Genomic DNA, 22,384 nt, shown 5'->3' with positions numbered 1-22,384 from the left:
AGCATTCAGGCTGTCAAAGCCCCAAATAACAATATGCACCCAGCCTGTTGCCATGTATTTGAGAAGGACTATAATTTAAAAGAACATATATAAAAAAGGAGCATGACAGAAAGGGAATATGAATAATACTTTCTCTCAGGTTAGCAGGTTTGGTGCATTAAGAAGAACCAGACTTCTGCTAGCTGAGGCTTTGCTATTTCGCTCCCTAACCAAATGGAAAAAAAATTGTAATTTCAATTCTAATTGCTATTCAGGCAGCATTTCCCCTAACCTAATAACACAGTAAGACCATTTTCTTTCAAATTAAGTCTTTATTTTCAGCAGCCACAACTCTATCATACATTAGCAGTTTTGCCTAATGCATTGCATTTGACCCTCTGGTCTATTTGAAATACATTTGCCCTGGGAGGGTGTGACTTATCCAAATTGCTTCTCTGTGAGAAGAAAATCTTGCTAATAGCAACACATCTATGCCAGGCAGAATCGCATGGCTGCTCCTCCGCTGGTGGCCATGGCCTCTGGACCTCCCATGTGGTAAGGATTTGCAGTGTCCTGTTTGAAAAACAAAGCTGTCCACCAACTCGCTGCAGGGAACATCCTCCTTACCACAACTGCCAAATGTCATCTGGGCAATAAAAGGACAGCTGTCAATCTCAGTATTTAAGTGCTTTGGGCAACTCCTGCCACAGGATGCTAAGAACCATGGTGTAGTATGAGCTTTGCCATTTCCTGTCCATGCTACAGGACATGGACATCCACGGACAGATTCATAGATAATAGTAGTAGAGCAAATGAGCAACCCAATCCACTCAGCATCTAGCAGCCTACCTTGACTGAGAGCTGGGACTATACCAAATAATACTCTATTCATTATTGTTAAATAGAACCGAGTTTCTCTCTAGCTCATTAATTCACTTATGACTTCAACTGTGTTTTATCATAATCTTCTTTTGTCTCTTCTCTGCTCTTTGGAAATAATTTTAATTTTTGGCAATCAGGCTGGGAATGAGAGCCTCCAGCTCCAGATACAACAAGCTCCCAGTCACAGGATCCCTGAAGGGCTGACTGCTCGAAACTGGGAGGATCTGCCAGGGAGAGAAACATTCAGCTGCCCCTGTTGAAGCAGCCATTGCTGGCTGCTCCTGTAAGGCAGCAGCATGGAGCTTTGCTCTGTTATGTTCACATGAGCAATGCAGATGGGAAAAATTTCTGGTTTGAAATATGCTTCTGCATGTAAACTACAGTTTGACATGTGCAATACCTGTTAAGAAAGAATAGATTTCCTATTCTCATTTGGCTCTGAAATTATATAGGAGGGGACACAGACAAAACAAACAAAAAATGCTGAGTTTTTCTGATGTTATGTTCAATTATTCTTGCATAGTTTTATGCATAATGATTTTTAAGCCCATAAAAAGCAATAATGAGACTTGTGGAATGAATCTGTGACTATGTTCACAGGTTTACTTTGCCATTATTTAATTGTGTTTATCCCAAAGGCTTGGAACAAGAGTTTTAAAAGTATTCACTGTTGGCTTAAGTTTACTTCCATTTTTGCTAATGTAAATGTCATATCCTGAGTATGTTTTTCCTGTAGACTGTTAGGTGAATTTGCCTGTGGGTAGCAATGGCATTTTCAGTTTTTGGACACACTCTAAAGTAGTCTGATGAAAAATACAGCTACTTTACACATCAGCCAGCAGCCCAGTCTATAAACAACTGCCTAACAAATACTGAATTGTTCAGGTTTGGTATTCTACTTCTCCATCTGTCCTTTCATCTGATGAAAGACCCTCCTGATGGTTACTCTGATTTTAAATCTAACTTTAAATCTAATCTTTAAATCTAACTTCGGTGTCTCTTAGCCCAGGTTTGCTCAGCTTCTGTGTTTGCGCCACTCTGAGCTTTTTCTCTCCATTTAAGCACCTTATGGTGCTCTTATGTTTGAGCAAAACCCTTCTTGTCGTACAAGACAAGACATGTGACATGGGCTGCTGTAGCTGGAGTATGAAGTGGAGGGGATACAAGTGGCCCATGTGTAACTGTGAAGGAGTCTCAACATAGCCACCAGGTGAGACTTTCTGGCCTGTGCTTGGTGCAGAACCTAGTGTGCCCACCTGTACACTTAATACAATGTGTGGTAAGACTCTTGCTCCCTGGTTTAAGAAATGTTTCTTTTGACAGCTTCTTAGTTCATCTGTATGATTTCCAGGGTAAAAGTTGGTAGGATACGTAGTTTCTTTAATATGAAGGGACTGGAACTCAGCTGCTGCAACACGTTCACACCAGACTGTGCTAGGTCTCTGCAAGGCTTATGTTTATTTTTAAATTGGTCTTATACAAAACTACAAGCTAAATAACATGGACAGTTAGGGATGAATTACACAAAACAGCTGAACATGAGCACTTCCATGGGGCATAGATGATTCCCAGGCTGCAACATGACTCACAGGCAAATCAGAGAAAAGACAAGATTACGTGCAATACAGAGATTTTATCTGTGTATTCAGCATCCACCTCCTCAGGTTTCCACTTGATCTTGCCCATATTTCTCCTGTGCCTCTGTGATTAACCTTCTGAGGCCAGCCATGGTTGAAGCGATTTTCTGCTTGGATTTCTCTAGAGTGAGAAAAGGAGACAGGCTAAGAATCATTTGCCAAACAAACTTTAGCAGAGCCAAGTGTTGTAGGACTTCTTTCAAGAACAATGATTAACAAATGTTAGCTAAGACTGTTCTGAAACTTCCTTTTTCTAGTCCTCGCAAGGACCAGTTGAGTCCGGAATATTAATAGTAACATTAATCCGCTCATGCATAAACTAATGCAGTGTTTGTACGGAAATGTCTGCTGATATGGGGAATGACTCTTATGACAACGTGGGGGGTGGCGAGGTTGCCGGTCATGTTGTGGCACTGGGGGTGATGTGGTGCAGGAGGCCACCTACAAGCATGTCTTTCTTAGCTCCTCTTCCCTTTTTGTGATTTTACCTTGGCTCACGGCAATGCTTGGCCAGTCTCTGTAATAAGACTCCCTCCGGCTGGGACTTAGCTGCTATCCTACCCTGGTGCCAAAGTCCTGCTTTGACACAGGCCCCCTAAGCAACTCTGGTTCAGGCTGCTGAGAAAGATGTGAGACACTGTGGCAGGATCCCCATGCCAGGAATCACTGGGTCACACAGTCTGTGCACCAGCACTGGTAGAAGGGATGGCAGGCGACAGCTCAGCACCACGGAGGCTCCAGTCAGGAGGACTCTGGAGACCGACCCTTCTCCTCCCATCCAATGCCCACCTGGCCAGCAGAGGCTTCGGGGTGGGAAGCATGCAGATGATTAGCTTAGTAGTTTGTCTACTCGAATTTTTTAAGTTGGGTTGTTACAAACTATCACTTGCTTCTGAGTTGTATTTGTCCTGTTTGCAGTCTGTGACTGGTTAAAGATGCCCAAACAAGCTGACAAAGAGAGAGGCCATAACATGCTTTGAGCTGAGACCTACTTGTGGTCACCTTCCCAGCCCAGGTTTTCCTGTGCTGATGGGGTAGGTTGTTCACCCAGCCTCGTAGAGCACATTGCTCTTCTCCACAAAGACAGGAGAGTCCCCATACATCTTCTTTTAGTCTCTCTTCGTGAGCCTGGTGACTTCAGTTACTACAGGGAAGATCCTACTTCCCTTTAATCCCATGGCTTCCAGCCTCTGTTACTCCATCAGACTCCCTAGTGTAAATTATTAATGCATATAAATTATTAATTTGCATTGATGGTCCAGAAATGCTACACTGGTAAAAAACCCAGAAACTTAGTAAGTAATTATGAAGGATCATCTTTGCAGTTACCAGAAACAAAAGTCGTCTTCCAATAGCCTGAAATTACAGGACAACAAGACAAAATGACACAAACTGATCTGTGGCTTCTCTGTGCATATCTTTTGTGTGACTCACTAAATCCAGTGATGTCCAGTAGCGTGTTTAGTCTGAGTTATTTTGCAAGTGTTAAACCCTGATATACCGAAACTATCTAGTATGTAACTTGGTAAGCTAATTTCCAGTTCCTCAAAGAAGTGCATAACTTCATTTGCTTTTTTATAATCTTTAAAGGTACAAATTAAATGGGTGCCCATTGTATTTCAGTGTTTCCCCTGTATTTCTGTAAAAAATATTACTATATCTACGTAGAAAATTACAGAATAAGTATGTAACAAAAATGCCAGGTAATTTTTAACAAATGTTAGCTTTATGAGCAATGAATATTTTTCTGTATGTCTGCTACATGTACCATTAAAAGTAGTTTCAGCTACGTGTTTCTTTGATTAACACATTTTTTATGGTTTAAGTGTAATGGAGTTATACCTGCACTTGAAGAGACCTGTTCTGTGCTTGAAGTTTTGCTGGGAAGGGTGAAGTTAAGAATATCTGGATTTACTAAAAAATTAAATTGCTTTTTCCTATTGCACCTTCACTTTTGAAACATTTTAATTACCTTTGCAGTATTATTCATTTAGAATGTTGGTTTATCCACCCTCCATATATTCCTTTTGTTAGCAATCATTCTACAAACACGAGCATCCACCCTGGAGCAGTGATACATCACATTTCAGAGCATAACTGTAAAGCAGATTTTAATTTATCTACTTATCATATTTGCTTGATGATTCTGCCTGGTCTTGAAGTGGATCTTTTTCGGTTATTAACCTAAGTAAGTTTGTTGATGTTACCTATACAAGGAATAGAAATTTCCATTCCTCTTACCCCTGATTTGTATTCCAATTTACTGTACTTTTACAGGCACGAAGTAAGGCAGCCAGCAGCCTGATGCTGCAGCCATCACATTCACACATTTGCAAGCATTCAGTCAACCATTCACTTCTGGAGAAGGAAGGCTGGCTTCCCACTGTGCTCCGCTGGGTGGCAACATGGTACCCCAGAATTTTGTATTATTTGCAATTAACTTAGGTAGATCTCTGTGCACACTTAAGGTTGGACTACTGAGTCCACTTCGATTGCTAGACACAGAAGTTCAGTGGACCTACACAACGATAAAATGCATTAGCAAAAGGAGCTTCAAATGCGCGCTTTGTTCCTTTGCTTCTTCCTGCTCCCCTAGAGAACATGTCCCTGAGCTTTGCCTTGACTTCGCCTCTATCCTGAATACTTCTTGTAGCCCTTCACGACAGTGCTCTGCCAGAGCAGGATTTCAAGGCCGCATGCTCTTCCAGCCTCCCCTCTCAGATGCATTTGATTGCAAAATGTGACTGGGAATTAGGACATTTGCCTGTACAGTACAGCTGAGTGACAAACACAGCTGTGCACCATTCCACTGGCCAGATGCAGAGAACACTATCATTTTGCTTCGCTGCATCCTTCAGCCTTCTAAACATTTTGACTTATTACATCATTTATTTTTTTTGCAGAGGCAGGTACCTTCGAATTTTATCAGTAGCTGCTGGAGTTTATTCTTGGTGTTGTTCGTTTTGTTACATTTTGGTGCATGAGTTATGACTGAAGTCAAATCATATCAGCATGTTTTCTTCTCTTCTGAATGTTCCAGTGCCTGAAGTTCTCTGTATGGCTGGGGAAAAAAAAAAAAGAATTAAAATAAAAAGGATTCTGAAACTGCAGAGCTTTGCCTGGCTTTGAATTCTAATAGTACTTTTGCTGGAATCTCTAGGGTCAATCCTGACCTCAAAACATCTCTGCCTTTCTTACCTGAAAGAAAAACTCCTTTTATTTCAAGTACGCTTCTGCTGAAATACCCATGTGTAGTTTCTTTATCAACTCTTTTTAACTACCCTAAATCTGCATTTTTGATTGGTTTAATCCTTAATCACCAAGAGCAAAAGAGGGCTTTATTTCCCAGCAATGAGGAGAGTCTCTTGCAACAAACAGTTCTGCTAATGCATTTTGTGCCCAGGAGTCACTGAGCAAAGCACATAAACAGCAGTGGGAGCAGAGACCAGCACCCAGCAGTTAAACTCCAGCCTCTTGCTGCAGAAGTATTTGGTTATCAATGCCAGAGTGCCCTTTTTGCTATGCCAGAAATGGCAGGCATATCACTTTTTGTTTTCCTACGTATTGTTCTAATTACTGCTCCTCTGTGAGTGTGTTTTATTTCTCGCCCAGCCATCTCTCGGGACTGATTTTCATTCAGTACAAATGTTCTCATTATAAAGACTTAACATGAGGAGAATATAAATGAGAAGATAAGTGCACGCTAAGAACTTGCTTATACAGAAACTGCATTGATCAAACGAACAGCGGAGTAAAACACACATCAGCATTAATGTGCTCTATTTCCACAGTTCAAACAGTTTCTTTTCCCATAAGAATGGTGTGACTCCTTGCCTCCAAAACCAGGCCAATGTAGTGATTTTGTTTAACTGAAAAAGCACAAAGTGCTTTTACAGAACATCATGGTACGGCACTAATGAGCTCTTTGAAAGCAAATGCACCTTTGTCAGTTTCAGAGATTAAGACCCCTTATAACTCACTAGGTGAAAACTGAGGGAAGAGTCAAAATTCAAAAGGTTTTTACAAATTAAATTACAACATGACCATGAATTAGTACAATTTTCATAAACCTAAAACACCACTTACTTTATCCAACTGCCCACTAATCAAGCAGTTGACCTACTCACCTTCTCAATTCTGGAAGGTGCACCCCTTTGGAACCGCTTATGTCTGTGGTTTTGGGCTGTCTCTGCTACCTCAGGATCAGACAGTAGGCATCTCTAGATGAAGACTTCAGCAAACAGTCATGCAGGGCTTCCTCTGACCTCTGGCAGCTCGAGTCAAACCAGAGGTGTCTCTGCAAAGACATCAACCTCTTTGGGAATTCAGTGACACCTTCTGCCCTCTTCCAAAGGGATGGAAACAGCGGAAAGCTACAGTATGGATTCAGTCCCTTCTTTTCTCAGGCCAAGACAATACGCCATCAACAGATGAACAGAGGCAGAGGGCATTCACAGATAAAAGACAGCTTTGAAAAATATTGTGCAAAACAAAGCCCCAGGTTAGAAGCAGAGTGAAGCAACCCTGAGGCGTCCAGGTCCACCTTAGGCAACCAGATTTCCTCCTGGCTTCCACAGGGCTGCACGTGGCTCTGCAGGTAATATTTCATCTGCAGTGATAAAGTTTCTGTTTACACTTTATTTTACTAGTGTGTTCTGAGGCATAACTGAATACTGAAAGTAAGTATATATTTCTACTAAACTTGAACTTACAGCTGTACCGAGTGCTGTGGCTTTGCTCTTCTATTTTTATTGCTTGGAGACAGAATAAATGTGTGGGATATCTCTCAAGACCTTTATAAAATCAGAATTCTAACAAGAATATATGAGTCATGTCTAGACCGATATAAAAATGAAATAGTATCATTCTTGTCACCAGAATGAAGCATGGCTGACACCCTTTGATCCATGACACACTCACATAGCCTTTAGGCTAAAATAGCATACACTAGTGTGCAGTTATAATCACAAACTCCTATAAATATATAATGTGAAGCCTCTTGAATCCTAACTGGCAGGTTGTATAACCTTGCCATAAAGCAGTATTTTACCACTCAAATCATCTTACTTACTTCAGTAGGACCATTAGTAGATAACGGGCATTATCCAGTGTGGGTCCCATATCTGTATATCTGGCTACAGTGTCTGAATCTGACCTTCAGCTCCAATGCTTTTTAGATTTGTATCATGTTCAGTCAACAGAGAAATACCATTTAGTTTCCTTTTCACAAAGATACACGTTCATCTGCTGCATTACTATTTAGCTACCAGACTGAGCATCCTTATGGCATGTCCAGCCATGCTTGGAGGTAATTGTTTTCTACAGCAGCCTTTCTTCCTACATCAGAAAGTTGGTGTCTGTTGGTCAGGACTTACATGGATTTAGTGAATTCTCTGGTTACTCTGTCAACTCTTAAACACCTCTAATGTACATCTCAACAGTGCAGGCAATTTATGGCAAGGGCCACTCAGGTATCAAACATGTGGCTTCTGCAACTCCTGGGCTCTATACCCAGACCAATCATAGGAAACTGTCAGGAACAGTTTCTCAGTGGGTCATGGGCAGTCAAAACACTTCTAGCTAGCCTAGTCCTGGAAGCTGAGCTACTGCTTTTAAACCTGTCACAGACACCACTACAATCAGCAGTATATAAATACCCTTGAGTATGAACAAAGTAGAAGGTAGAACTGAAAATAAAACATGGACAAACTTGCACCATCTGTTTTGAAATGCCAACACTTTCCCGGAATAACCTGTTCATCGCTGCCTCCAGACATTCCCCAAAAGAAGCACTTAATTGGAAAAACAAATTGTTGTATGAAAATGATTTATAAGTGTGAAGAAGGCAACATATTTGTTCTGGTGTGTGCGGCTCAGAGCTTCACAGTCTCTATGTATCTGCATTCTTCAGTGCTCATCTCACAGTTCCATACAAGAGATTTATGCTTTAATTTGGCAGCCAGGCTTCACTACCAGCAGAAAAAAAAAATTAATTAAGAAGAATAGAGAAAGCAAGAAGAAATGTTGCCATAAGAGAAATAGTCCAGATGCAAGTTTTGGGTTTCTTTTTTTTTAACCCTGTTCTGTTTCCAAGTAAATTAATAGCAGTGTCTCGTCAAAACCAGAAATAAAGGCTATGGCTGGCATTTTAAGAGTATGAATGGTTTAGAAACAAAAGCTGATTTGCATCGGTCAAGACATCTGAAAATCAAAGATGGGGTTTAGTTGCTTAAACAGGTATCCAGTACCTTTTTAGAGGCTCTGGGGTATCCTCTAGCCCCCAGTTCCTGATCCAGAATACATGTTTCTTGTAGGGTTCGTGTCATATTTGTCAGATCCATGCCAGGCCCACTCCAGGGTGTCTCAGATGATACTGCCTATATTGAGGCCATTAAGTCTCCTATATTTAATAATTTTTTTCAGAGTTGCTATTCTTGATCCCATCCCTAAGAAGCAAAGTCTCTAATAACCAGGTCACTCATCAAAGTGTCTTGACATAAATTCAGTGATTAATTTCTACAGTTTTATTTTAAACTAGCAATGACTCTTACAATCTGAATGATGTAGAAAGTCATTTAATCATGGTAATGACTTGTATAAAGCAAAGGGAGATGCTAACCTGAGATTTAGACAGAATACAGTACATTACTTTCCTGTTTTCTCAGCTGCTTGCCTGGTTTTGTGTTGGATTTAAGTCTTGTTTGCAAGTTGGATTTACAATGCTTGATACCATATGAAAGGCTGTCTTTGAATGAACTAGTACTCAGTAAAGTCTGATACAATACAGAAACTTCTCTATTCAGCCTATGCAATAAAGGAACAAGCTGAGCTCAGAGTCACTGTGCAGGGGTGTACAGATCCACCTGTGAAAGCTTTGTGTATTTTGTTTTTTTTTAATCTCCAGGGATGACTACAGATTTTATTATTATTATTCTAAAGCAAATCTGAGAATAGTCATTAAACTCAATTTTTGACGCTGAAGAGCAGACCTCTAGAAGTTGCACCAGTACTTCCGTCTTACACCCATACTGCCCAGAATATTAATGGCTGGAATCTCAGAATTTTGTTCTTTAAACCAAGAATTCTTTGGGACTAACTTATCTGCATTAATGCTTCCACATGATTTCAGGTCAGCATCTTGGCACAACAACCATAGTCAATAGTGTGATTCATTCCAGCACTGTTTCTGTCAACCCTGTTATTTGCCAGTGCTCTGTTTTACTGAAGTCCGTTTAGAGACAGGTGAAAACATACATAGGGTGCAAAAGAAAAATACTTTATTGTGAACATAGCACGTATGAGACGTTTCTGAATATACCGTTACGTATGAGAAAAAAGCGCTCTGATGCATGAGATAAACGACCAGTGCTTGAGACCAACGAAGTATATGCACACAGCTGTTCTAACAGCACAATTCTGATACCAATCACAACACATATTTTATAGCTTTTATGATCAGAGGCAATTTTAAACAATGTTTATAAAAAATGTAAATATTGGACCTACTCCTGCACTGTTATACACCCAAAGCTTCAGTGAATCTTGCATGTGTGTGGAGGGAGCAATGAGGGCAAACTGACACCCCACCGCGGGCAGCAGAAGGTAGAGATGGAGGAAACATCAGAAACAAAGTACAAACCCACTGTTCTACAAAAGTAAAAAGGCAAGTATTATCCCAAGGAATATTATTATTTTCACGAGAAATCTTAATTGCAGCATCCTGACTCCATTAAAGCCAATGAGAGTCTGTCATTGAGATTAGTGGAGCCTGAATTTCATTCAGAAATTTAAAACATTCTTGCATTAGTGTAAACATCAGCAGAAACATGTCAGCATTTATACATGTATTCAAGTGCTGGTCAAAAAAAAACCCGAAAAACAGACAATGCTAACCCAAAATGCCAGTACATATCCAAAAGGCAGATAATTAAAAGTTTCTTTTCAAATACACATTTAAAAGTATTTAAAAGCATTCATTTTTTAATATTTGTATATCATTGCTAGGGAAGGGATCTATGAGAAAAATCTGAATTATTTGCAGTGATAAAGGAAGGGCACAGTGTTTGCTCAGATTTATTGGAAACCAGTATTTTTCCACTTTGGAGTCATGACATATACCTGCACATTCAAGCATGTTTCAAAGGAGTGCTGAGGAGTGACTGCACTCCATCATTATGAGACATAGTCCTTCTGTGCAAGTACTCCAGCATGATCCCTCATGACCCATTTGCACCCATTCATATTTTCTGTATAAAAGAAACAGAAAGTTCCTTGAAGAAATATTTTCTGTCTTTAAACAACCTGATGACATTTTACATCATGGCAATTTCCAATCATGCATTTGGAGATCCAGAGTCAATACAACTTTTCCATTTACTGTTAGACTTGTGCCTGTCTTCAAACAGTTCTTTGCTGATTTTCGTGCGGATCTCAGGACTGGATAACAGCTCCTTTATCTGATTCAGTCTGGATAACAGGGCCTGCGTTTCTCTACGTAAAGATTCCTTTACTAAGTCTGCTTCATGGCTCTTTCCTAGAGGAAAAGAACAATATAATATGTTTTATAACAACTAATGTCTTTTAGAATCATTAATGTATGGAGAAAAAGAGACCATATCTGGCTTGGACAGTAGTAAATGCTCAGCCTTTTTGCACATATTTTTTTTATAAAAAGGAACTTTGTCAAAAAATATAATTTACATCAACAAATAATACCAAAAAGTAAAGAACAGTACAGCGTCACATTTAAGAGAAACTCCTGTCATATTACATACTGTGTAATAGTATCTGCGATGAATATCTGTAGTGGTAATTTTTAGCTTGGGGTTGACTGCTGTTGACTAGGAAACAGCACGTGCTCTCACATGGAGTAAGCAGCCCTGCGGCAGTGCCAAACCCTCGGGCAGAGGGCATTGCTTCCACTTATGGCCAGGCCTCTTCCACGGCCATTCATGACAATCCAAAAGGCAAACGAAAAGGGTTCAGTTTCTCTTCAGAAGCAAGGAAGGGACTCTTGGTATCATGAACAAGTGAAGACTGGAGCAGCCTGCTTCGCCATTCCTGTCTTTTTTCCTGCGTCCATCCCTCCCAGCATTCAACAGATTTTCAGCAGTGCAAGCACCTATGACACCAGCAGACTGTGTCCTTCAACTCAGAACAAACTTTTGATAAGAGACTCACAAAGCTGAGCGCCTGTCACCCAGCACCACTTAGCAAATTTCAGCAGGGAGCTAGGACATGTTTTTGTGGTTATTCTTGGTGGGATATTTGCTCCCGGGCTTTTTGCACAGTGCTCACTTGCTGTTATCATTGTCGCTCTCATTCTTACTGCCGCTTGCTGCTTCTTCAGTTTTCACAGGGCTTCCATCAGTCTGTCTGGTTTTGTTTTGAGTTTCTTCTAAATATTGCTGTACAGCCTTCAGCACTGCGTTCTCCACCAGCCTTTTGCTGAGGCTCACCAGCTCTGCATCGTCTGGCTCTGCTGCATGCTTTTCACCTATGCGTCACAACAGACAAGAGAAGGAACTCATTGCCACAGAAAGATAGGAGCTGTAATTGTATCAGGAGCCTCTGTCTGAGCTGGATTTTAAGTTATTAACTGCCTCTTCTTGGTTGTAAAAAGTAATTTCCCCCTTAAGCTCTGAATCAGAAGAGTTTCATGAAAATGTATACAGTATATCATAAAAAATATTTCACTGCTCATCTTTATTGTAACCCTCAATAAAAGCCATTGGCTAACACTGTGAGCACCCACTCAGCTTGTAAGTGTGCAAATTTAATTTCTTCTGCCAGCAATCACCTGTGCAAAGATGAAGAACATGGCACATGATAAATTTACATTTTTGCAGCATTCTTAAATTTAGCTTCCCCTGTTTTGTGATTTTGCTTAATAAATCTAAAATCTATTTATTCATTGATTGTAATGAAATAGTTTCTCCTAGGAAAAATGACTAAATTACTCTAAGCACAGGATAGAAACGTTCTTGGAAAAACCATATACTCCCTCCCTGCTTCCCTTCTGTCTTCTAACATAAAGCTCTCACGTTGAAGGAATGCAAACACCAGCAGTCTATTCTTAGATATCCGCCAATAAAAGCAAGAAGCTGGCATTTCCCTGCTTTGTTACGAGTTCACATGAATAAATATATACAACAAAATAACTGTATACATAGAAAGGACTCTCATACAGCATTACATGTATTTTGAAATGGTACTTTTCCCAATTAAATATATAGCCTATTGCAGCATCCTCCTTTTATGAGGTATGAAATCCTCTGAATGAAGAATGCAAATTTTCACTGGCCATGTGATTTGCCACTATGCAATTTTTTGTGTTAGGTATATAACTATTTCCCTCCATCTGTATTTAAAGGTCACACTTTTAATGTCCTTTTCTGAAGTTAGCATTCTGCAACCAGTAATAAGAGGCTGCTTGCTCATACACATCTGGTGAAAGAGATACTATTGTATGCTCTCCGCACAAAGCTTTGTACTGTTCAATTATGTAAATTTGTTCTTTTTCATATAAGTAAATTTATTCAAGTTTGCCAGCATATATAGGTTATAATTATAAAGCACTTTTATTAGTCTTCCTAGTGGCTTGCACAACCCGGGAGTGATTTCACTGATAAAACATAATTCATATGGGGATTTGTGGGGGAGAGGGAGAGGTACACAAAACTCTTGACTTTCAGAGGCAGCACTCTTATAAGCTGCTAATATAAGCACCTCACTCTGGAACAGCAAGACAGATCAAACTCTTCCAGTTCTGTGCCTCCACAGCACCATTACTGTGGGGAAGGAAAAACTGCACCCTCCAGCTCAGAGGTCTTCAGGCTAGACCTTGACAAAGCATTTTATTGTATTTTGGAAAAAAAAAATTGGAAAAATACTCTAACAAAACGTTTTAAAAGGCAGGTATGGGAACAGTCTTGGTTAAAACAAAAAACCAAAACAAAAACAAAGAAAAAAACCCAACCCAAACAAACCCCCTCCAAAAAAAAACACAAATCCCCCACCCCAACCAACCAAAACCATTAAAACAGGTTTAGCATTTCCAAAACCAAACATTTTAGGTTAATATGACAGTCTGGCAGAGGCACAGGCACTATTCTCAAACCCACTCCAACAGCTACATACTCCATGTTGTCTGGCCCACTGCTTACCAAGTTCCTTTGCTACCTGTAAATCCTGGGTTTAAGTCTATCCTTCAGTTGATTTAGAGAAGAGACTTAATTCAGGCTCTTATCTCTCAGGAGACCTCAGATATATATGAGCAGCATCTCCTCCCAGCTTTTTTACGAATTGATCTCACATGTTCTTTTCAGTGCAACCCTTTGATTCCAGATTTCCTTCACTTTTATTAAAGATGCTTGAAAAATGTTTTTGTGGTTTCCAGCTAGAGAGCCTCTCATTTTTCAGAACTGCTAATGAATCACAGAAATTGTTACTCACAAACCTCTAACAATCTATGTAACTCTAAATAAAATCAATAGGAAATATGGTGCTCAGCCACTCTAACACTTGACCCTACTGTATTTAATATGCAGAACATGACTAATCAGTTACAGAGGCCTCCAGATACCACAAAACAGTAATGATTATATTTACTCAGAATGTAATTTTACTTGTAGTACATTATGTGTTATTCTTACAGTATAAAAAAGGACAGAACTCTTATATTTTTTGCAAAACAGTTCACATTTACATACACATGTATAAAATCCATGTATCTACTATTGCATTCAAAACTTCAAAGTAAGTAGGTAGCTCACTGTGCAAGTAATTTCTCAAGCATGAAAGAAAAGTCAGACTACTTAAAATAAGCCTTTGAAAAGTACAGTTTATATAGCTACTGAAGAATGTTTGGTTTTTTTTTTGTTTATTTTTAGTATTTTGAGATATTCACGGCTCACCAGCAGCCTGGAGTTGAGCTATAGCACCTCCTAAGCAAGCTCTGCACTCCCACTGGGAAGGCATACATGTGGTCTGACCGATAGATAGGTGAGTGTGAATGAGTGCACATCCCTGTACAAAGAGCGCCCTTGGATTTATTTGTCCAGCCACCTTGGTGGACTGGCACATGGGGCTACGTGATTCACTCATGCTCTGTTTATATTCTCAGACTCCTGAAATAGCACTTCTGTGAGTGTCTGTGCAATGCTGAGGCTCGCTGGCAAGGTAGTTGCAAACTGTTGTATCATTCCTATTCACAGCCGTTGACAGAAATAGGTCACGTAATAACAGGTATTGATCCTCTATATTCACTTGAATATTTAACACACATATATGTCCTGTTTGTATCTCTCTCTCCATGCTGCATCTACTGTTTGCCTGCTTCTTAGATATATATGATTCTTTTGCAGCATGCAAATGCTTCTTTGCGTGGACTGTCTTACATTATTGGAATTATCAGAACACCAATGACAAAAAGTCATTGTAGATATGAATGGTTTATATTTAAAAGGGAGGTCTGAAAAGTAAAAACTGCTTTGTTTTTAAGTTCTGTTCTGAAAAGGGAACAGATATACCATGTGCACTGTATCTGTATCTATGCTGTGCCTCTCAGTATGTGCTATGCCACTACTTTATTTCTTTGTCCATGAATATAAAACCTCCACTGCATTCTCCTGTACGTGGCTCAGAATAAAAATAAACAAACAAAAGCTTTCATTTTGTTTATCCCAGAATTCTCTTCCGGAGTTTTCAAAAGACGAAAACAAATCCATAATCATAGAATCATAGAATAGTTAGGGTTGGAAAGGACCCCAAGATCATCAAGTTCCAACCCCCCTGCCATGGCCAGGGACACCTCACACTAAACCATATCAGCCAAGGCCTCGTCCAACCTGGTGTTCTGTGAATGTATCTCAGTGCATCCACACTAAGCAGTGCTTTTTACTACTGAAAATGAAGCATACCTATTGTCCTGAAATGACCACCATTTTTTACAAAAAGGGAAGTATCACCTCCACAGAATTGTTCAAAAGGGGTTTTATGATCCTACAGCATGCTGCTAGCAGGTATGGACATGAACCACATCTGCACACAAATCCAAGTTGGATTCAAAGTCACTGCTGTATCTCTCTATTGGACTAGGTTTATTCTCCAACTCTACATCCCCTTACTCTTTTCAAGACTGTGATGGGGATTTTGAAATACTGCATTGGAACACATCAGATTTTGTGGTCCTGGTACAGCATTTTCATGGTGACATGGACACAGCCTGTTTTAGAGTCCATGTGAATATCTCAGATTTGGAGGGAGACGAGACAGTTACTTGGATCCCTCTCCTATTTATACTATTAGAACATATTTTTTTTTTTGTGAGAGATTTAATTGAAGGAACCAACAGTGGATCCCTTTTACAGGAAAAGCCAGTTTTACAACCTTTTACCACCTACACTGCAAGACAATGTTCTGCAATCCTTGCCTCAACACACTGGCTTTTGTTTTTCCTTTCAACAAATTTTCATCACCACAAAATAATGCTAACACTGGACAAATTATAAAGAAGACCCTTGGTATTCTGAACAGGTGACCGAGACCAGCTGGCATGCTCTGGCAGCTGAGGTTACAGCATGTACACTGGGTAGGGCTGTGGTTTAACAGACATGCCTCTGTCTACCTTTTGGTTCATCAGTTTTCTAACACTGTTTTTACAAACTCTAGAAACAAAAAAACCCATGAGGGACTCAGCCAATCTTTCAAAACCTAATGTTAAAAAAATTCCTTGTGAATGCTGGAAAAGTTAATTTTTCTACTTACACTGTGCCTCTTACTGACAGCAAGAGGATAAGCCAAGTTGCTGTTGCATATATGCAATGCTTTCACCACAAGACTCCTTTTCTATGGTGACTCCTCAGTGGCTCCAACTCATAATAATCCCTCACTGTAAATTAATTGATTATTAATGCCTCTGGGCAGGGGCAAAAGCTTTGCTGGTGTGCAGTAGAAGGAAGGAGACAACTACCCTAAGCCACTGATGGACTAAGAAACCTTCAGCAGATTACTATCAATTACTTCTGCATATGGCAGGGTTGGAGAAAACAAAGGAAGGTAAACAAAACAAATGCCAGATAGACTTCAGCATGTGAATTCATACAGTTTGTGATGTCAATGCCTGTGCCTTTATCATAGTTGACTGTCTCTATGTTAGTATGAGAAGACCTAAGAATGAAGAAGTAATTTATACTCACAACACTTAGGGAGACGTAGAGTATTGCAAGGCTGCCATGCTTGGCTGCAGCCTGTGGAAACATCTAGTTTTTTGCTACACTATTGTGCCTGCAGAATCCGATTCAAACTTAAATCTCATTGACTTCCATGGGAATCAGATAAGGTTCCCACACCTATATACTGAACTGAAGTGTCCTGTGCATCAAACCAATGTGTTTAAGATTGAGGACTTTTGGTAGGCCATATAAATTGACAGAACTGTAGCATTAGAGAAATACCATCCCCCTTTGCCCTGCAGAGACAGTGAGTTGACAGTCGGTAATAAACTAAATAACAAGCTATAAAGAGGCACCAGACCATTGCTTCTCACCCCTGCAACAGCCTGTGAATGAGCCAGCACATTCAAGATCATGGTTTTGAAGTAATGAACACAAACAAGAACATGTGCCCGTATCTAATCAACACAGTAAGCATAGACAGGAAAGTCACAATTCTGAACATTTCCTTGTTAATTAGGAAGGACTTGCATGAAATGTTTCTTGAGTGGTCACTTAAGGAATTGGCACAAATAAGGACCTGAGAGGAAGGGTGAAATCATAATTTCATTATGACATGATGGTGGGGACATTTGTGTTGCTGGATGTTCCCACCTGATGTTAAGCAACATGTTTAGTTTAGCTCTCCTCTTGGAAATCTAACAAACTTCTTACATATGTTGCTCTGTGAGTACAGGACTGTCTAACAAGGCTAAACACGCAATACTGTCCTTCATGCTCAATACGTGAGTTTCTAGTCTGCTGGAAAGATTTTTTAATTTGATATTGACCACCATGGAATAAACCCAACAAAACTGAGAATACCAAGTAAAGAGGAAATGGAGGGTGTTGCAGCTATTCAGGGAAAATGGTGCTTTTTCCAGTTTCAGTGGTGACAGCAAAAATACCTACAGCTCTCTTTGAGCTGGAGGCTTGGCAAACATGCCAAAAGTTTGTTTTGTTTCAGACAAAACCCTTTGAAGCTCAGTAATCTAAAATTTCTGACTATCTCTAACTGAAAGTGGAGAAACAGGATGTGCTTTGCTAAACCTGCTCTTCCTTCTGTGAGCACTGGAGGATATGATGCCACAGGCATGAACCTTCAAAACAAACATACGAAAAAGGTAACTAAGACTCTACTTCTGGTATACCTCAAGCTCTGTTAAATACCTTGGGTTTATTTTCTATTAAAAGACACTTGCTGAAAAAGAAATTTCCTGACTCCCTTAATGATGCAGTTTAATGCTTAATCAGTTTATAAGAAGTCTACTGTAACAGGAAACAAAGATAATGTAACATCTGAAGGAAAGAAGATGGCTTAAAAAGCTAGGAGTTTTACTGAATTTTTTCATCAATACGCAAGTAGAGGAAAAAGCCAAAATGACAGAAGAGATTTTACATAACAAGAGGAACATCCACTGCGCACGCTGATAATGGGAGAACCAAAACATCCAGTCAGATTATAATAGCAAACATCCAGGCAGAATTATTCACATACACCCCCTTCACCATCCACAGTGCTGCGTGGTGCCAGCAGCAGGAACAGGAGATGTCTGGGATGCCAGGGCTTAGTAGGAAGAGCAGAAGAGTCCCTACTCCTCCAAGGCAGAAGTCTTCCACTGTTTACAGAGCCTGAAAGACCAGGCTTCCTGGCATTTGCGAGAAGCTGAATTCTGGAATAGGACAGACCCAGCATCTTCAGTGGCCCTCCAGAAACACAATGAGAATGTAATGCATTATGGGAGACAGTGTAGGTTGCTTCCCCATCAATCTTAGTTGCCAGTGACCACAGACCTAGATGTTCTTGAAAGCAGAAAGTTCCCCTGCTAGGTTACTAAGTTGAGAGAGAGGTCTAGGCCCCAAAAATTCAGCAGCTAACCAAAATAGGATGTACACAGAATTTAATTACCAAAGTCCAAATGTGTTGCCAAATTCTCAAAGTCCCTGCTCATGGACCAGTCAACTGTAAAAATCAAGCAAGCATAGTAAGGGAAGTAATTCAATAACCATTAACCTCTCATTAGTTTATCATAGAATCATAGAATAGTTAGGATTGGAAAAGACCTTAAGATCATTAGTTCCAAGCCCCCTGCCACGGGCAGGGACACCTCACACTAAACCATGTCACCAAGGCTCTGTACAACCTGGCCTTGAACACCGCCAGGGATGGAGCATTCACAACCTACCTGGGCAACCCATTCCAGCGCCTCACCATCCTTACACTAAAGAACTTCTTCCTTATATCCAATCTAAACTTCCCCTGTTTAAGTTTTAACCCGTTACCCCTTGTCCTATCACTACAGTCCCTAATGAAGAGTCCCTCCCCAGCATCCCTATAGGGCCCCTTCAGATACTGGAAGGCTGCTATGAGGTCTCCACGCAGCCTTCTCTTCTCCAGGATGAACAGCCCCAACTTCGTCAGCCTGTCTTCATACGGGAGGTGCTCCAGTCCCCTGATCATCCTCGTGGCCCTTCTCTGGACTTGTTCCAACAGTTCCATGTCCTTTTTATGTTGAGGACACCAGAACTGCACACAATACTCCAGGTGAGGTCTCACAAGAGCAGAGTAGAGGGGCAGGATCACCTCCTTCGACCTGCTGGTCACGCTCCTTTTGATGCAGCCCAGGATACAGTTGGCTTTCTGGGCTGCAAGCACACACTGAAGCTGGCTCATGTTCATTTTCTCATCAGCCAACAGCCCCAAGTCCTTCTCTGCAGGGCTGCTCTGAATCTCTTCTCTGCCCAACCTGTAGCTGTGCCTGGGATGGCTCCGACCCAGATGTAGGACCTTGCACTTGGCATGGTTAAACTTCATGAGGTTGGCATCAGCCCACCTCACAAGTGTGTCAAGGTCCCTCTGGATGGCATTCTTTCCCTCCAGCGTATCAAACGAACAACACAGCTTGGTGTCATCGGCAAACTTGCTGAGGGCGTACTCAATCCCACTGTCCATGTCAGCGACAAAGATGTTGAACAAGACCGGTCCCAACACCGATCCCTGAGGGACACCACTCATTACTGGTCTCCAATTGGACACTGAGCCATTGACCACAACTCTTTGTGTGCGGCCATCCAGCCAGTTCTTTATCCACTGAGTGGTCCATCCATCAAATTGATGTCTCTCCAATTTAGAGACAAGGATGTCGTGTGGGACAGTGCTGAACGCTTTACACAAGTCCAGGTAGATGACATCAACTGCTCTACCCCTGTCCATCAGTTCTGTAGCCCCATCATAGAAGGCCACCAAATTGGTCAGGCAGGATTTCCCCTTAGTGAAGCCATGCTGGCTGTCACCAAGCACCTTGTTGATTTTCATGTGCCTTAGCATGCCTTCCAGGAGAATCTGCTCCTGTCCTCCTTAAACTCTCCCTGAGACAGATTTTTATTTCTTTAGAATTCAATTGTTACTATACAGCTTAAAATGGGGCACTGTTTTGGCTGAGACTTCTTCATTCTTTTCTCAAGTTGTCTAAAAAAAGAAATGTTTTGTTTTTTGGACTAAGACAGATATCAAACAAGTATTTATAAGTGAATCTTAACAAGCTGATCCTGTGCTGTTGCTCCTCCTGACCACAGAAAAAGATTCCATACAAACTCATGCTATCAAATAGTCTCTCACACAGTATGTGGCTTTACTCAAGGAAAATGACTTTGAATATATTTGTAAACTGTGGAGATAAAAGTCAAATTTTAATCAACATGCATTTTCATTTATTTATTTCAATTGCAGCAACATGAGTTGTGAAAGGCAGCTGCATACTGCTTGAACTGCAAAAGAGGATGAAATCTTGTCCAGAAAGGATTAAGATGAAAGCATAATTGCAATTCAACAGGATGTCCAAAAATGTGTTGCACACATCCATAAAATACTGTAATACGATTGAATTTTTAATGGAAAACATCATTTGCAAGGTGTTTTTAATATAACTGTAATCATACTTATTTAGACCCTAAATTTAATGGAAGGTTAGAATCACCTCTTTTAGTAGAAGCATCTTACATAGGTTTGAACTGGTAGCGCAACTATATTCTAAGGCTGTCAAAATAGTTGGGTCTAACCCCTTTTCCTCAGGGTCTTGCATGAAGGAACTGCACCCAATTCATCAGTTTCTTGGGCAAAACAGGAGGCTATGTATTTTTGAATGTAAGAGTAGTACTGTTGCTGTCTTTCATTTAATAGATCAAGCCTACGGAATGTGACTAAATTTGTTAATAGTTTTGGGAACACCCTTAAGTCAATTTGAATGTCACAAAAAAATCATTAACTAATAGCAACACTTCTTCCCCAAGAGTAATTTCCTACAGCTCTTACACTGTACTTTAGCAAAAGAGTAAGTCCCTTCCCTCTCTTCCCCTATATTTCTACTTCCTCAGACTCAGTGAGTCAAAGCCTATTCTAACAGCACTTCAATGAAATCAATCCAGAAAAATACAACTGCTATGCCAAAACCTGAACTAATCCTCACAACTTTTACCAGCTGACACTCTGTACCATAATGGACTGCTCATTACCATGCCTTAAAACTGATTATTCTCTTTCCATTCCTTTCTTCACTCAAGAATTTTATCTCTTCCTACGCAGTATATGCAATTCCATCCCTTCCTCTTCAGCTTCCTAATAATTCTAATTCTGTCCCATTAATATCAATGGAGAACTGCTTATTTATGCCAGCTGGTCTTTTGGTCCTTTAGTTCTATCAGGCTTAACAGTTCTAAAATGTAGTTGCATCTTTGTTTCTTTATCCCCTCTTACTTTAATATTTTTCTTTCTTCAACTCACATTAAAATAATAAAGGCTGACCATGCCAAAACCAAATTTTACATTTCACCACATTCAGAACCAACTGTGAAATCAAAAGCAGGTATTTCTTCTTGCGCCTGTTAAACAGCAATGCATTTGATTCTATAGTTCATTAGTCACAGGTTCTACTTTGCAGAACTACAAGAATAAACTTTCCATTTGTGCTGGAAAATCTTCTCACATTCTATTAATGACGTGTGTGTGAAAAGTCAAAGGGGCTGAGAGCGGAAAGGAAGAAAAGAAAATCTTTTTGATTGCATTAGGCTATAATGGACGGCATTAGGCTATAATGGGTTTTTAAGGCAGCAAAAAACATTACTCATTTGCTCATTCTCCTCAGCCACAGTAAGTGCTGCACAAAACATGCCTGATACCAAATATGTTTCTGTTCAATCCTTGTGCTTTGTGCTAAAGTGGAAAATTGGATAAAATGCCTTTTAAAAAATTATTGCTATGATGTGAAACACAGAGAATAACACAATAATAGACCATGGCATAAGACATTTCTTGTTTTAGCAAAAGGATACAAGTTCTCTAGCAAGAGCAAGTGAATTATCTATGCCTGACGATTTTAACTCACAAGAAACTCAGCAAGTGCCCAGATGAAATCCACCTGAGACTGGCAGACATTCAAGGGGATTAAATCATCAGCAGAAATGATAAAGTTAATGGTGGATTTGAGGATTCTGGGGATTGGATCCAGAGTAGATACCTAAGAAGGAGTAAATTTTCTCTATACCAACTTAGGACAGCAGTTTCTGAGGCTCATGAGAGTTACAGGCAGGGTGAAGGGCCTGATAAAATTTCAGCTGCATATGCTAACATCCAGATTACAACTCTAAAAGCACTGACTATTGTAAAAGTTTGGCAGT

The 22,384-nt window shown here is 40.2% G+C and overlaps 1 protein-coding gene and 1 long non-coding RNA gene across 4 annotated transcripts in view; both read right to left on the bottom strand.

The window, feature by feature from the left end:
- Positions 1 to 2,296: 2,296 nt before the first annotated feature.
- On the bottom strand, positions 2,297 to 4,201 carry LOC134174527 (uncharacterized). The gene is made up of 2 exons (XR_009968675.1): positions 3,501 to 4,201; positions 2,297 to 2,619 (listed from the first exon to the last, which is right to left on the bottom strand). It is a non-coding gene; the product is annotated as an uncharacterized LOC134174527 (long non-coding RNA).
- A 6,126-nt stretch (positions 4,202 to 10,327) lies between these two features.
- Positions 10,328 to 22,384, bottom strand: part of AKAP7 (A-kinase anchoring protein 7) — an 89,832-nt gene continuing 77,775 nt past the window's right edge. The window contains exon 8 of one of the 3 annotated variants that reach the window (XM_062639572.1): positions 10,328 to 11,031. In XM_062639572.1, coding sequence (XP_062495556.1) covers positions 10,832 to 11,031 — 200 coding nt within the window. In that variant the 3' untranslated portion in view covers positions 10,328 to 10,831. Of the gene's footprint in view, positions 11,032 to 11,406; positions 11,995 to 22,384 lie in introns of those variants that run through there. The other 2 variants (XM_062639571.1, XR_009968671.1) reach the window with 2 other exon arrangements.

This window comes from Pezoporus occidentalis, unplaced genomic scaffold (assembly GCF_034315485.1).
Source record: "Pezoporus occidentalis ecotype Australia unplaced genomic scaffold, CSIRO_AGI_Poc_V1 ctg61, whole genome shotgun sequence".
In the NCBI taxonomy this organism is placed as follows: domain Eukaryota; kingdom Metazoa; phylum Chordata; class Aves; order Psittaciformes; family Psittacidae; genus Pezoporus; species Pezoporus occidentalis.
This window is presented reverse-complemented; position numbering and strand designations above follow the sequence as displayed.